Consider the following 13884-nt stretch of genomic DNA (forward strand, 5'->3'; position numbering starts at 1 on the left):
TTATCAATCTCAGCTCAAGGTCGTGGGGGAAAAAATAACGCATTACAGAACTGTAGGTGCTCAGAATAAAATGTCAATTTGAACATCTACATTTCCATGACAACTGGGCAAACTCCATTTGCTGATGAAGATCATGTAATATGATCGAAAGCTCCAGAGCAGCCACTGAATGGCCCTTGGGGTCAAACTGCTTTGTCAAATGAGTAGTAGTGTATTATAATGAGAAACATTTGTTAACAAGACAAATCTTGAAAAAGTGAACTAATATAACTATTTCTACTCTTCCTGCTGTCCTGAGCAGTTAATAGAAAAATAAAGTTAACAGTGTCTAAAAGCAGCTGCTGACAAATAATTATTAAAATATGTTATTAATCATCATGTCACTCCATCATATCAAAATATTATCGCTTGTCATATTAGTGCCCTCAGGAACACAGACTTGTGACAGAGTGACATCTAGTGACCAAATGTATGCATTATTTCTGTCCTAAAACCAAGTTTCACACCTTGGTTTGGTTTCATTCTGTCATAAACAACCTACACATAACACACTTGTTCAAATATTCACAAAGAAGAAGAGGAAGAACAAAAAGAAGAAGAAGAAGAAGAAGAAGGAAATAAAAGAAAAACAAAACAAAAAACAATCTAATTCAATCTGGCATGAGACCTGGACATGAAATTAAATTCATGATTGCAGACAGTACTGACTGGAGCTGGTAAACAGCAATAAAGCAAGCTGAAACTGAACTGTATATTCCATTTCCATCCTTTCCATTTCTTACTATCTCAAGTCCAATATCATCTTATATATGAAGTTACTGTGTGTCTATGTATTACAAGCTTATCCTCAATAAAATCAGATTTTTTTGTTTTTCTTGTTCACCACAACAACTCTTTTTCTCTCTCTACATACCCCCTCTCTCTACATAAGAAGAATAAAATAAGTTTAAATCAATTGTTCTCAAAAGATCAACACATGGGGTGATTCTTGACCTCTGAGTGTCACCTTTTTTCCTGACTTTGTTTTTTTTTGGGGGGGGGAGAAACATAGATATTACACTTTTTTTAGGCAGAGCACCCAACTGAAGTTGAGTGAAGGGTCTCTTCTTCTCCCTCTGTCTGTACATCTGTATCCCAAAGACCCTCCCAAAGTTAGAAAAGGCGTTGGCAACTCTGTGTGTGTGTGTGTGTGTGTGTAGCATGCCAGTTTGTGTGAACAGCGAGAGTGCTGTCTCGATTACAAAAGGACATCCTCACAGGTTCAACCTAGGCACGTACTGGTGTTTGTGCAGGATTCTCATTTCTCTTGCAACTGTCAGCCTCAGGTAAAATCCTAATTACTGAGATGTGTCCATTGTTTTGAATGGTAATTTGTTAATGATCAAATAGAAATGTCTGTGACATCTTGTTGACTAACTAGTTTGCAATCAAACTTGAGTGTGGTGCATGCAGCGACTATTGGCTTGGTTAGCTTCTTTTGTGGTAGCCAGACCTTTATTTAGATGTTCTATGTCGACATTGATGCCTCAATTATTTTTGAACATATCAAGAGATAGTAACTATTTATATACTGTCTATACTATGAGGTACTAATATACTGTACATAATATAGACACATTTAAATGTTGCTTACTTACAGCTGGGCATAATCTATAGATCAACATATATTTTATAGTTGTAAAATATATTCAAAGAGATGACCTTATTAAATTATTAATTGTATTAAAGATGAAACGTTAATTTCCTTTGTAACATTGCCTCAATATTGTAAAGATCAAATAAAATTGTGTGATTAATCGCTTCTGGTAAACTTTCACACACACACACACACACACACACACACACACACACACACACACACACACACACACACACACACACACACACACACCCTGTCTACACCTATTTGGGGTTTACTGGGCCAAACCAGAGAGCTATTGTTCCACTGGACAGGCCCAGTAGAGTCTGTTTTGTTTCCGTCCAGAGAGACAAAAAGTTTGTGGACTTAGTCAACTTTTTCCAGTCTGGTAGCTTCTGATGTTTACTTTAGCTCTGAATGTGACTTTTGAGAGAGAGGCGCATCTCAGAGGCCTGTAACCTTGACAACAGTGAAGGCCAATCCCGCAACTCTGCTTGTCATCAAAGTGTTGGCAGCACACAGATGCACTTCTGTTTTAACTGTGAAAGATTTGCCAAGTTCATGTCTTTGTTGTGACCACCCAGAAGTCAGATTAGAATGTATTGATTGTTTTTTAATGTATTTTTAAGCCTTTTGTTAAATCAGTTTATCAGATTTCAGCTCTGCAGCGATTCACAATAATGTAAATTAGCACATGTAACAAAATTTTGTTGTGATTTCTGTCCAATGTTTAAACTTTTAATTTTAATGTTTCAGGTATGAGGGCCTGCTTAGTATTCCTTTGCTTACTGGCAGCAACATTTCCCCTGCCTGTGAGTAGCAATTAATATTTTTCTTAATTTGACACAAAACTTTGCCATGAGAGAAATGCCAAACAAAAGATGTCATGTGATATTTGCATTGCAGTTTTAGCATTAACTGAATAGATGTTTGTCATTAATTATCATTATATCTAGGTAAAAAGTAAACCTCATGGAAAACATCATGGATTGCATAAGACGTCACATACAGCCAAAGAAAAGGTACAACAGGACTCTAAATTGATTCTAAATATATTTGAAACATAAGATGATTTCATGTCATTCTTGTAAAATGAACATTTTTCTTTTCTCCTGAATAAGGACATTATCACAGAGGAGGCCAACAAGCCACAGATTTTACCTACTTTAGTCACGTTTGCGGCCAGCAGCCAGGAGCAGGAAGATGAGGAATTGAGCTCTGAAGACAATGCTAATGCTAACAAGGAGGAGGGAGAGTTTGAGGTGACTGAAAGGAGTGACAAAAGCACTGTAGTCCTGTTGAGTGAGGAGGAATTGGTAGACCTCCTGAAGAAAGATGCAGAAGAAGAGCAGGAAGCAGAAGAAAGAGTGCTAGAGGACGAAGAAGTGGAGACAGACAAAGGCAAGGTGGAGTCTGGTGAAGCTGTGGAGATAAGTGAAGATGAGGAAGCTGAGGTGGAGGAGAAGAAGTTGGATGACAAACTACAAATAGAGGAAGACGCTAAAGAGGTGACAGATGAGGAAGAAGAAGTAAAGGAAGAGAGTGTGGAAGATGCTGAAATGCTGGAGAAGGAAGAGGTGGAGGTGGAAACGATGTCACCCAAGGAAAAGGAGTCTGTTGAAAAAGTAGCAGAGGAGCAAGGGGCAATGCTGGAGGAAACGGATGGTAGCACAGTTGATCTTGACTACGCTGCTGATAGTGGCATCTTACAACCTCTACAGATTTTATCTGCTAAAATAAAACCCCACACTGACGACACCCAGCTTCTTTCACAAACAGAAGAGAAAGAAACCAGTGAGAAAGAACTGCCCACCATTGCAGATGACTATGAACAAGACATACAAAACACTGAGGCAGTGGACAGTGAGGAAGTGTCTGATCAGGACATGGACAAAGATTCACAGGCAAAATCTATAGAAATGAGTGCTGATAAAAAAGAACCCGAAGCAAATGTGGACCCCCACGAACCAAAGAGCAGTACAGAGTTAGAATCAGGGTCCCGACCAGCTGGAAAGGAGGAAGAGAAGAGTAAGAATGACAGTGGAAGTCACACCAGGGGAAAGGCAAGGAAGCAGAAGAAGAACAAGAGGGCAAGGAAGCACTCTCCACAGAGTGAGGAAACACAGTCTGAACCAATCCAACAGGATCCTCCGGAGTCTGAGGGCAGCAGCATTGACAATACAGTTCACAAGGCAAAGAGGAGAAGGGCAGGAAAATGGGTAATGCATATACATAATCTGTACATTTACTTCCTTTAAAGTGGCTACAATCAATATTTTAAATTAACAATTGATCATGTGAGTACTTGCATGGGCTCACTCATAGTGACAAACTGACAGAGAATTATTTATCTCTCGGCTCTGAAGTTCCCCTCATCTCTACGGAGTGTTTTCGTGTCTTTCAGCTCATATATATATATATATATATATATATATATATATATATATATATATATATATATATATATATATATATATATATATATATATATATATATATATATATATATATATATATATATATATATATTATGGCCCACAACTTTACTGTTTTGGTTCACTCTCACCGCTCTCATATCTATATTTTTGGCCACAGCAGGCAGCTGTTTTCAGTGAAACGGCAGACATACCAAGTTAGCATCTTAATGGCGAACATAGTGGAGCCTTCAGCAGCTAAAGGGCAAGATCAGATTAGCTCAGGAGTTGGTGGAGACTGAATGAATATTGGACTTACAATAGCCAGGTGTCCAGAAACATGACTCCAATGTTACTCCATATCAGTTGGATGTGTAAATAGGTAACTGTTATTAACAAGTTAGTCATATCAACTAAGGGCTGTGTCAGTGTTGTGTTTACAGCGTGTTTCTGCTGGCCCCAAGTGGCCAGAACATATTATTGCAGGTTTTCATAAGGGAAACATGACATTTACTTTTGCTGTGGTGCTACAATCTGATGTGGCCAAGAAGTGGTTGAAACTATTTTCCCATGTTTTAAGAAATTGCATTTTCATGTTTCCTGTGTACTTTTCTAGGGTCCTTTAGTAGGAATGAATCCAGTGCAGATAAGAGCCACAGTGGATCTCTACCCCAGTTCCAGGTCCTCTCTTGGTGGAGGCGTACATCGCCCAGAAGCCCCTACTGGTTGGTCACCATTACTGACTAATGTACTATCCTAACAGCCTCACAGGGGAATCTGCTGACTGGATCATTTTGCTAAAACTCCCGCATGAATAGCATCACTCTGCTTCACGGTCACTACCAAAACACAGTTCTGTGGGCTTAAGGAGTGAATGATAGAGATCAAGTTGAATTTAATCACTGTACAAACTCAAATGGCAGAGGAATGTAGGGTATGGTGTGTGGTGGTTATAGCTCATTGGTTTCCAGTTTTCGCACTATAAAATAAACCAAACCATACCTGAAAATTATCACTGGTTTTAAGTATAGGTCAAAGGTCACTGTAGTGCTTGTCTTTTCTTCTAGATCCATGTGACAACTTTCCCTGCAAACGCGGAAAGACGTGTAAACTTGATGCGGACAATAAGCCAGGCTGTGTGTGTCAAGAACCATCAGAATGTCCCCCCAGTGTGAATGAGTTTGATCATGTAAGTATGGATCATCTGTTAATCATCTCTGAAAGCTAATCTGGAAAGGTTTTACAACAGCTGCTGTATTGCATTTGATTGTTTCATTGTTGTTTGTTGTTCATTTTCTGTAGGTTTGTGGGACAGACAACAAAACGTATGACACATCATGTGAACTCTTTGCTACTAAATGCAACATGGAGGGCACTAAGAGAGGACACAGACTTCATCTAGACTACACTGGGCCATGCAAACGTGAGCGATAACCACTGTACAGAGTTTATGGTTTAAACAACAGCATTTTAGTTGAAGTATGGTGCAGGAAACATTTATTTGACCCTGGTCTTTCTCTCTGTTTCTCTCTCAGTTATACCTCCATGTGTGGACACTGAGCTGATCCAGTTTCCTCTACGAATGAGGGATTGGCTGAAAAATGTGCTGCTGCAGCTCTATGAACATGACTCCATGTCTCCTGGCTTCCTCACTCCTAAACAGCATTTTAGAGTAAGATGCGCTGCTCAAATGAATACGTATTGATAAAACTGGGATTCTCAGGCTAAAAGTTATATTATTTCTCTGCAATTTGTTGTGTTATTTGTATCCAATCTATCACTCAGTTAGTGAGTCAGTCAGAAAGTCACATAGCATCTTTGGGAAAAGGAATAAATTATATAAAATGTATGTTGTTAACGGTCTATGTTTAAGGTAATCAAAGTCAATCAAACTGTGGTGTTCTGTATTCTGTAGGTGAAGAAAATTTTTGAGAGTGAGAGGCGTCTTCATGCTGGTGATCACCCTGTTGAGCTGCTCGTGCAGGACTTTGAGAAGAACTACAACATGTATATCTACCCAGTGCACTGGCAGTTTGCTCAACTGGACCAACACCCCTCTGACAGGTACATTTTAATTCTTCTGTGTACAATTTTCCTCAACCTAGAATTCACTTTTAAAAATGTATATAGAGGGCTTACTATAGGGCAGGGCTATTTAATTACAAATTCCATTAGGCCAGATTTTAAAACCAGGAAATGTAGATGGGACAGACATTTTCAGCAGCCTGTTTTAAACCTTTTTTTTTTTTTGTTTTTGAAAATGAGAAATTTTAACCAAATGCAAATTAATGTAATAAAAATTTGCAGGCGTTTGGAGATGGTGGTAATATAAACAAATACTTGCCAGTCCAGGCAGGGTTAGACTGACAGTTTTCATTGTCAAATTTACTTTTCAGGATTGACAGAGACATATTTTCAGTAGAGCACTTCCCCACTTGTGACTGTCAATAGCCAGATGTTTTGAAAAGCTACTAAGCGTGGTCGGAACTCACGTGAGAAAACTTTGATTTGTGAAAGATATGAATGGCAGTGTCACTACATCCGTAAACATCCAGCCCGATCTGTACTGCGGTACTGTACTCTCTCCAATAAAACTCTCTCTAATGATTTTGTTTTACATGTTAGCTGAGTCAGTAGGTTCTTAATAGATAACCCTAGCATAATTTGATTTCTTCCTATTGACATTAAAATTGTACATAAGCAGATAATGATAGTTTCTGACTCTCGTTGATGGATTTAGACATTTCATTAGTGATGATAACAAATAACAATGACAGGACAGGGTGACCAACATATAGCTTTTAAAATTCTTGTTTTTCAAAGAATTTTATATACCAATAACATCAGTGAACAATTAAACAGAATCCTAATCTGCACACAGAAAGTGAATTACATGCTGTTTTTCTGAAGCTATGATCCTGAATGAAACTCCATCGTATTGGTGGTAGATGACAAGCTTGGCTTATATCAAATATTTAACAGAACCCCAGCCAGTACTGGCAGGGCTTATCATAAAACCTACCCATGAGTCTAATTATAATGCAAACACACTACTGTACTACTGTACTGTATATGAATTAGATGCTCACAATGATCTAAATTTGATGTTCTTCCATCCTATGCAGATTTTTGTCCCACTCAGAGCTGGCCCCACTTCGAGTCCCTCTGGTGCCGATGGAGCACTGCACCTCCCGCTTCTTTCAAGAGTGTGACGCAGACAAGGACAAGCAGGTGTCCTTTAAAGAGTGGACTTCCTGTTTTGGTATCAAGAATGGTAAGAGCAACAGCATGTCACCAACATACTATGGTATAACATTTACCTCAAACACTTTTCTCAACATTGATAATGGCTTTAACTTTTACACTTTGGCTTCGTTACCATCCCCATGAATAATTTATGGTAAACAAGTTCAGTTTCAAACATGTGACTCTGCATTCTGTTCACTTATCTAATTTGATGATTTTTCATAAGCAGTTAGTAAACTATTTAGGCACATTTTTTAATTTTCATTTTAATGTCATTATTTTAACCAAATGCTTAAATGAGAATGTGGATGATTTATTTTAATTTTATATTATTTTTTTCCCCAGTTTATTTCATTTAAGTTTTAAAACCTCTTTTCCTAACAACAATGTAATGACTGACAATACATATTCAAGTCAAGTAATAATGTAACATTACATCCTGTACATAGCAATTAGTTTCTGAAATGGGTGTTCGCTGGCAATTTATCCATGATTTGTTTATAGTCTGCTATAATTCTCAAACATTTCTATACCCTGGCAAAGCATATGGCAAATACTGTTGTCATTTATTTTTTATCCTATTAATGCCTACTATCTATTTTCTCCACAGAGGATATGGATGTCAACTTGTTATTCTGAGCTTCATTTTGTTGCTCATCTACTACACAAGCTTGTTGAAGCTGCTCCAACAGTGCAGCTTGAGACAGGAGCCTCCATGAATCTATGTAATACAAGAAACTCTGACACATGCAGATCATTTGCTGATCAAGTGTTGGTGGTCAATGCTGTTTTTTTGTGTCAGGCTAAGCTTGGACATTTGGATCTGTGTTCTTAGATATTAGAATAAAAGAACAAGCTATTTTTAGCTGGTTTTATCCAGACTGTTTTTTAATGCATTCCAAACTGGGGAAAAGTTTACATCAGCTAATTAGTAGAAAAGTACCAGCTTTTAAAAGAACTGTGGTTTGTATGTTAGAATGATTTAGTGCAGAATTACTCTTTAAATACGTAGTTAATGCCAGACCATTGAGTTACAGTAGGAAATGTAAAACAGTAACTGTGATTCTTATCTTAGTAGCAAATGCTGTAAATATTTGTCTTTGCATCCTAAGTTTCCTTGTACCTCTCATTAAAGCTTTATGGAAAGCAATGGACTTCACAATATCATGACGTAGACTATATCAATGCACCCTGTTGTTAATAATGACTTTTGTTTCTTTACAGTGCTGAAATAAACATCAGTTTATGCTCTAATATCATGTTTTATTTGTTGGTCAATCTTCCTGATACCACCATGACATGAAAATATGACCTCTGTAACAATGACTTTGAGAATGCAAGTCACTGATACATGGTTTAGGTTTGCCACATAATCCTGAATAATGGCCAGCTGTAAGGTAACAAAGCAAAAAATAGCCTGCAGCATGGTCATGATGATTACAGTGACATGTTGTTTTGAGAAAAAGCACTGGAATCTGATTGGACCTCTCTTGGTGATCACTGAATCAGACACTCTCTATATAAGCAAAGACAGAAGCAGCCCTTCACCTGTTGACTGTCTGCTGTGACTGAACTAAAACATGTTCTGCATTCTGTGGGTTATCTTTCAGACCTTGGCTGTTGTAGTGGAGGGTGGTGTGTCTTCAGGGAGTGATGAGGCACTTGCTAATGGGGGAGTGAATAATAATGGAGCAGCAGCTGGCAACAAAGCCAACCCTGGGGCTCAAAATGGGGTCCCACTAAACGGTGAACCCCTTATGGCACGGTTAGTCCAACTTGGTGGCTCATTTTTTATCCAGCCAGTCGGGAACCAAGTAGGTCAGGCTCCCCTGCAGCAGCTAATTGGAGCTCTCCAACAAGGTGGGGCATTTCTTGTGGGGCAGGCAGGCGGTGCCAATGTGAATCCACAGGGGCAGGTGGCTCAGGGTGCCAGGGGTGGGCCAGTCACCCTGTTTGCTGTACTGCCACAAATGAATGCTGGAGGAGACCCACTGGGTGCCCTGTTGACTCCTGGCCAAGTGCAACTGATCTCGGTGGCCGGACTGAACAACCAGCAACAGCCGGGCGCTGCTGGTGGGCAGGCAGCTGGCAGAGTGAGGTTTCAGCGTTCAGTGGCAGCACGCCTCAGGAGGACACAGTCTCCGGTGATGAAGGTGATGGCAGCTGAAGAGGAGGAAGAATGCTCTGGGATGGAGACGGAGGAGATGCAAGCAGTATGAGACGACACAGCTGTCAGACTTCACAGATATCTCATGTTTACGTCCTGATCCTGTCTCACTACTAGATGTTCATGCTCAAATATTTCCTTTATAAATCACTGTCATCATAACTTATGACCAATAAATGGTTGAAATCAATTGTTGAATCTTTGTTGAGTCTTTATTCCAATATATCAGTACATGTTTGATGTCACATCATCTGGAGCCCAAACTATGTCTGTCAAAGTGTATTTGAGCAAAACACAACTTCAACCAGCATCATGGTGTAGCTCCTGTGATGGCACGTATTTTTGTGTAGGAGACTGGTACAAATATGCACAACTTTCTATTTACAGTACACTGCCTCATTCATGAATCAGACATAAAAACACTTATTTACATAATTACATTAGGAAATGTCATTTGTCACAACATTAAACTGCAAACAGAAAGAAAATGTTACTTAAGTTAAATGGCATGACAGCGTGTAATTAGTATAAAGCTCCAGACCAGACTTCCACAGAGGGTGTTTACCTGGCCTGCTGTGGGTTGCCCAGTCAGCAGCAAAAACACACACAAAAAACCCCCTAACAAAACTCTTTCCCAGACAGCCTCACATGTGAGAACATACCCAGCCAACCACACTGGGAATGAATGTAATGGCTCTAAACATCTAGAGAAAATGTGCTGATGAAACATGACAGACACATATCTGTTCCTGTGTACTAGTAACATCAGAGGTTTTACGAATTAAAAGAGGTCTGACATTTTGTGGTCATTACTGTTGAGTTGTTAGTGCAATATGAGTAGTTATTCTAGGGACGGTGTAAGTAAAAATCTGCTTGAGACAAATATAGACTCATCAGAAATTACAGTTGGGCCTCCCCACATGCCTGAGGCACGTGTTTACTTTGCATTATAATACAGCAGCAAAAAAACATGGAATTTGCACTTCAAGACATGAAGCAAATCAGAAAATCTTCTCATAAACAGTATGATGCTTGCCAGGTAAATGTTTAACTGAATTTAAGCATACACACGTGTTTTTCATGGTTCCTCCAGAAAAGCACTTGATGATGATGTCAGTTGTTTGCCTCCTGAGGCCACAACCCGCAACATTTAGATGGTTCATACGGGTTTTTAGTCAGTAGCTTCCAGAAGCCTCCACAAACCCTTCCCAAGACACTGAATCACTCTGTTATTGTTTGTGGTCACTCAGCTGTATCGAGAACAATATTAGATGGTTGAATCGGGTGCGTCTTTGAAAATAGGGAGCTCATTGTGTTACATTTCTTTAAATCTTGTACAGTAGAAAAAGAAGATGTCATATCACAAGTTCCCATGACACACAGGCGACAAATATAGTTCATGAACAAGTCAGTGTTCTACTCTCTAATTGGCTCATAATAATCTCTGGGACTGATAAAAAGGTGCTCTAAATTCAGAGAGCAACTACAGTCCTCGTTGGCACATAACTTTTGAAAGAGGAACAAAAAAATATCAGGTACAAAATATAAGGTATGTATTGTGCAATGGAGAGTTTATAATAATGTGATCATAGTTAATGTGTAATGCAGTTTAAAAATACAGAAATAGTCATGTTCTAACTAATGTCATGCATATATTACCAAAAAAAAATATTTAGATTTTTTGAGTTAAATGTATCTATTCTGGTCTTTTTTTTTTTTTTTTTTTTACAGGTTTCAGGCTGCAAAATGAAGCTTTTCCTCCTCGCAACATTTGTAGCAACCATCTGCTGTGTAAGTACGGTCTATCTATATATCTATCTATCTATCTTGCATACAAAGCAGTGCATTTGACTTCTGGTGTCTTTACTTATTGCAGGTCAATGCAGGCAAGGTAAGAAACATTCATACTAATAATTTATGCGTGATTAGTGCAATAATCCAAATGATGTCATGGTTAATAACAAACGCTCTTTCTCCTCCTTTACACAGAAACAGAGGATGATGGCAGCAATGAACGGAGGAATGATGCCAGGCATGAATGGAGGAATGATGCCAGGTATGAATGGAGGAATGATGCCAGGTATGAACGGCGGAATGGCAAACGGAGCAGTCCCTGGAATGATGGCTGGAGGCCTGAACCCACCCATGGGAGCTGCTGCTGGAGCAGGTTTCTTTGGGCAGCCGCAGTTTGCTCAGGTCAGTCTATCAGGTTGTCATTTTAAATACCTCAGATCAACAGGAATGAAGAATTCAATGTGTTTCAAAATGATGAAGAGTTCTTGGAGTGTCAGATTTTATTCAAACTTTTTAATGTATCTTATCGCATTAATCGGTTATAATTGTGAACTAAGATTATAACTGGGTGTAAAACAATGCTGTAAACAAATAGAAAAAGTTGACATTGTGACAAAAAGAGAACTAATAATCCACAAAATGTACAGTATGTGCATGGTATAACAGAATGAATTTGGTAAAGATTGGTTGTTTTCTTTTAACTCTAACTACACCACAAGATGGTGCTCTGCTGTTGTCTGACTTGTTGGTCCCTGATGTTTTCATTATTAGCAGATAGAAAATACTTCATCATTTGGCATCATTTTAAGCTTAATGAGCTAAATTCAAATTGCTGTTAAGCCAGATGATACATGATATGATTTATTCTTGACATTATACAACAATATGCGCAAAATATCTGATCTGATCTTTTACAATACTGAACTACAATAACCCTGATATGAACAATCACATTTGTACCCTCTCAAAGTTTGTTCCCGGCGTTCCTGCGTTTGCTGTACCGCCCCCCGTTCCCAACGTGTACACTGTCCCTGCAGCCAATGCGGTTAGTGTTGTACATACTGTCAAAAGTCATTTGATATTGTTTCAGGCTTCAGAGTACCACACAAAAAGCACTGATTTCTGTCTTTCTTGTTTACTGGCAGCTTCCTTTCATTGGAGTCCCTCAAATGGCACCAATGAATCCTCCGCAGCAGCCCCTGGTGGTAATGACTCACCTCTCACTGATTTTCAGTCCACAACACACTTTTATTATGGGTTAAATGATGATTTGTAGAAATTTAACAAGTCACTTGAATCACTAAATCTTGCTGTCTGTTTAGGGACTCACAGGTGGTGCCGTGCAACAGCAGCTTCCTCTTCAGCCTGATCCACTTAGAAGATTCAGGGTAGGAACCAAGTAAACTGTATTTACATCTACTGTGTGTGAATACTGATGAAAGCTACACTGGCTAATTGTTGTTCTTTGACTCTCCAGCGTCAGATTGTGAAACAGGACAACACCTTAAAGACCACTGTGGATACTCAGGTAAGATTGCGGAATTTACAAGCAGACAGGATTGCAAACATAATCAAACACTGTCTGATATGTGTTTTTTTCCCCATCTCGCTGTGAATTGTCTTTATCTCATTCATTCAGTCATTGTTCCTGTTCATTTCCTCAGATTCCAGCTCCTACTGAAACAACGACAACAACTCCCTGTGACGAAGAAGATCATCATGAAGATTATTAAGATGAGACTGTTAACAATAGCTTTTAATCAAATATGCAAGATTGATCAAAGTGATAATAAAACTTGACTTATATGATTTTGTCTATCACCAATGATCATGGAAGCTTTTTGTGTTATGCATGATTTTGAAACTCACTTTTTTCCGAATGAATCGCCATAGAAAACATTTGATGGATGTACTGTACATGTTAACTGTACAATGAAAATAAATGACACTAAATTTAAATTTGTTTTGTGGAACCCTCTGATTTTACACCAATGTACTGAATCAGACAATTCTCACCAATAAACTGTAATGATCATTGCAGTTAGTAGTAGACCTCTGCTGCCATCTAAAGGATAATGAGTATAAAAACCTCACACATAATGAAACAACATGAAAACACAATGTCTCATGGAGAATAGAATAAAAGAGGTTAGCTGGATAATTACACTGAAAAAAACTTGAAAAGTTTTGAACATGGCTGATGCAGATGTGAGCTGTGCTCGTGCCACATGAAAAATCTGCCTTTTTCATGGAAGACATTTTGACATGTCACAGTAGGAAAAGCACAGGTGTAAAGAACTGTCACACTGTCATGGCTTACTGCGACACTTGAATAGAACAGAGCCATCGCAAATGTTATTAGTAACACCTGTGCTATTCCTGCTACAACAAGTCAAAAATCTCTGCTGTCAGAAAGGCCTATTGGTCACATATTAGGTTTAAAAGCAAGGGCAAGTTTAGGCTCAAGATCAATTGTCATTTTAACCTGAAAAAGAAGTTACAACCGAGCACAAAAAACACATTTCAATTCAATGTTTTTTTATATAGCGCTAAATCATAACAGAAGTTATCTCAGGGCACTTTTCATATAGAGCAGGTGTAGACCGTACTCTTTATACATTTTT

General features: G+C 38.6%; 2 protein-coding genes across 3 annotated transcripts; both read left to right on the forward strand.

Annotated features, from left to right (window-relative positions):
* Positions 1–1197: 1197 nt before the first annotated feature.
* On the forward strand, positions 1198–8553 carry sparcl1 (SPARC-like 1). 2 transcript variants are annotated; one of them, XM_044189187.1, is made up of 11 exons: positions 1198–1325; positions 2396–2451; positions 2596–2661; positions 2761–3858; positions 4670–4778; positions 5121–5242; positions 5356–5476; positions 5589–5725; positions 5969–6117; positions 7179–7327; positions 7910–8553. In XM_044189187.1, the coding sequence occupies exons 2-11, from the start codon at positions 2398–2400 to the stop codon at positions 7936–7938; spliced, it is 2034 nt and encodes a 677-aa protein (XP_044045122.1). In that variant the 5' UTR covers positions 1198–1325; positions 2396–2397; the 3' UTR covers positions 7939–8553. The 2 variants fall into 2 exon arrangements, with proteins under 2 accessions (XP_044045122.1, XP_044045123.1); XM_044189188.1 differs by lacking the exon at positions 1198–1325 and adding an exon at positions 2303–2321.
* A 2412-nt stretch (positions 8554–10965) lies between these two features.
* Positions 10966–13219, forward strand: scpp9 (secretory calcium-binding phosphoprotein 9). The gene is made up of 9 exons (XM_044189237.1): positions 10966–11001; positions 11198–11257; positions 11343–11357; positions 11456–11662; positions 12231–12305; positions 12406–12465; positions 12583–12648; positions 12738–12788; positions 12925–13219. Exons 2-9 carry the CDS (start codon positions 11213–11215, stop codon positions 12991–12993), a joined length of 588 nt encoding a protein of 195 aa, XP_044045172.1. The 5' UTR covers positions 10966–11001; positions 11198–11212; the 3' UTR covers positions 12994–13219.
* The last annotated feature ends 665 nt before the right edge of the window (positions 13220–13884 follow it).

This window comes from Siniperca chuatsi, linkage group LG3, assembly GCF_020085105.1.
Source record: "Siniperca chuatsi isolate FFG_IHB_CAS linkage group LG3, ASM2008510v1, whole genome shotgun sequence".
Classification (NCBI taxonomy): Eukaryota; Metazoa; Chordata; class Actinopteri; order Centrarchiformes; family Sinipercidae; genus Siniperca; species Siniperca chuatsi.

Excerpts from the sequence above, each read along its gene's own strand:
- sparcl1 (XM_044189187.1), top strand. The coding sequence starts at position 2,398 with ATGAGGGCCTGCTTAGTATTCCTTTGCTTACTGGCAGCAACATTTCCC. Across the intron at positions 6,118-7,178 it reads GACCAACACCCCTCTGACAG|ATTTTTGTCCCACTCAGAGC; the intron begins GTACATTTTAAT and ends CATCCTATGCAG. Across the intron at positions 7,328-7,909 it reads CTGTTTTGGTATCAAGAATG|AGGATATGGATGTCAACTTG; the intron begins GTAAGAGCAACA and ends TTTTCTCCACAG.
- scpp9 (XM_044189237.1), top strand. The coding sequence starts at position 11,213 with ATGAAGCTTTTCCTCCTCGCAACATTTGTAGCAACCATCTGCTGT. Across the intron at positions 11,663-12,230 it reads GGCAGCCGCAGTTTGCTCAG|TTTGTTCCCGGCGTTCCTGC; the intron begins GTCAGTCTATCA and ends ACCCTCTCAAAG. Across the intron at positions 12,466-12,582 it reads CTCCGCAGCAGCCCCTGGTG|GGACTCACAGGTGGTGCCGT; the intron begins GTAATGACTCAC and ends CTGTCTGTTTAG.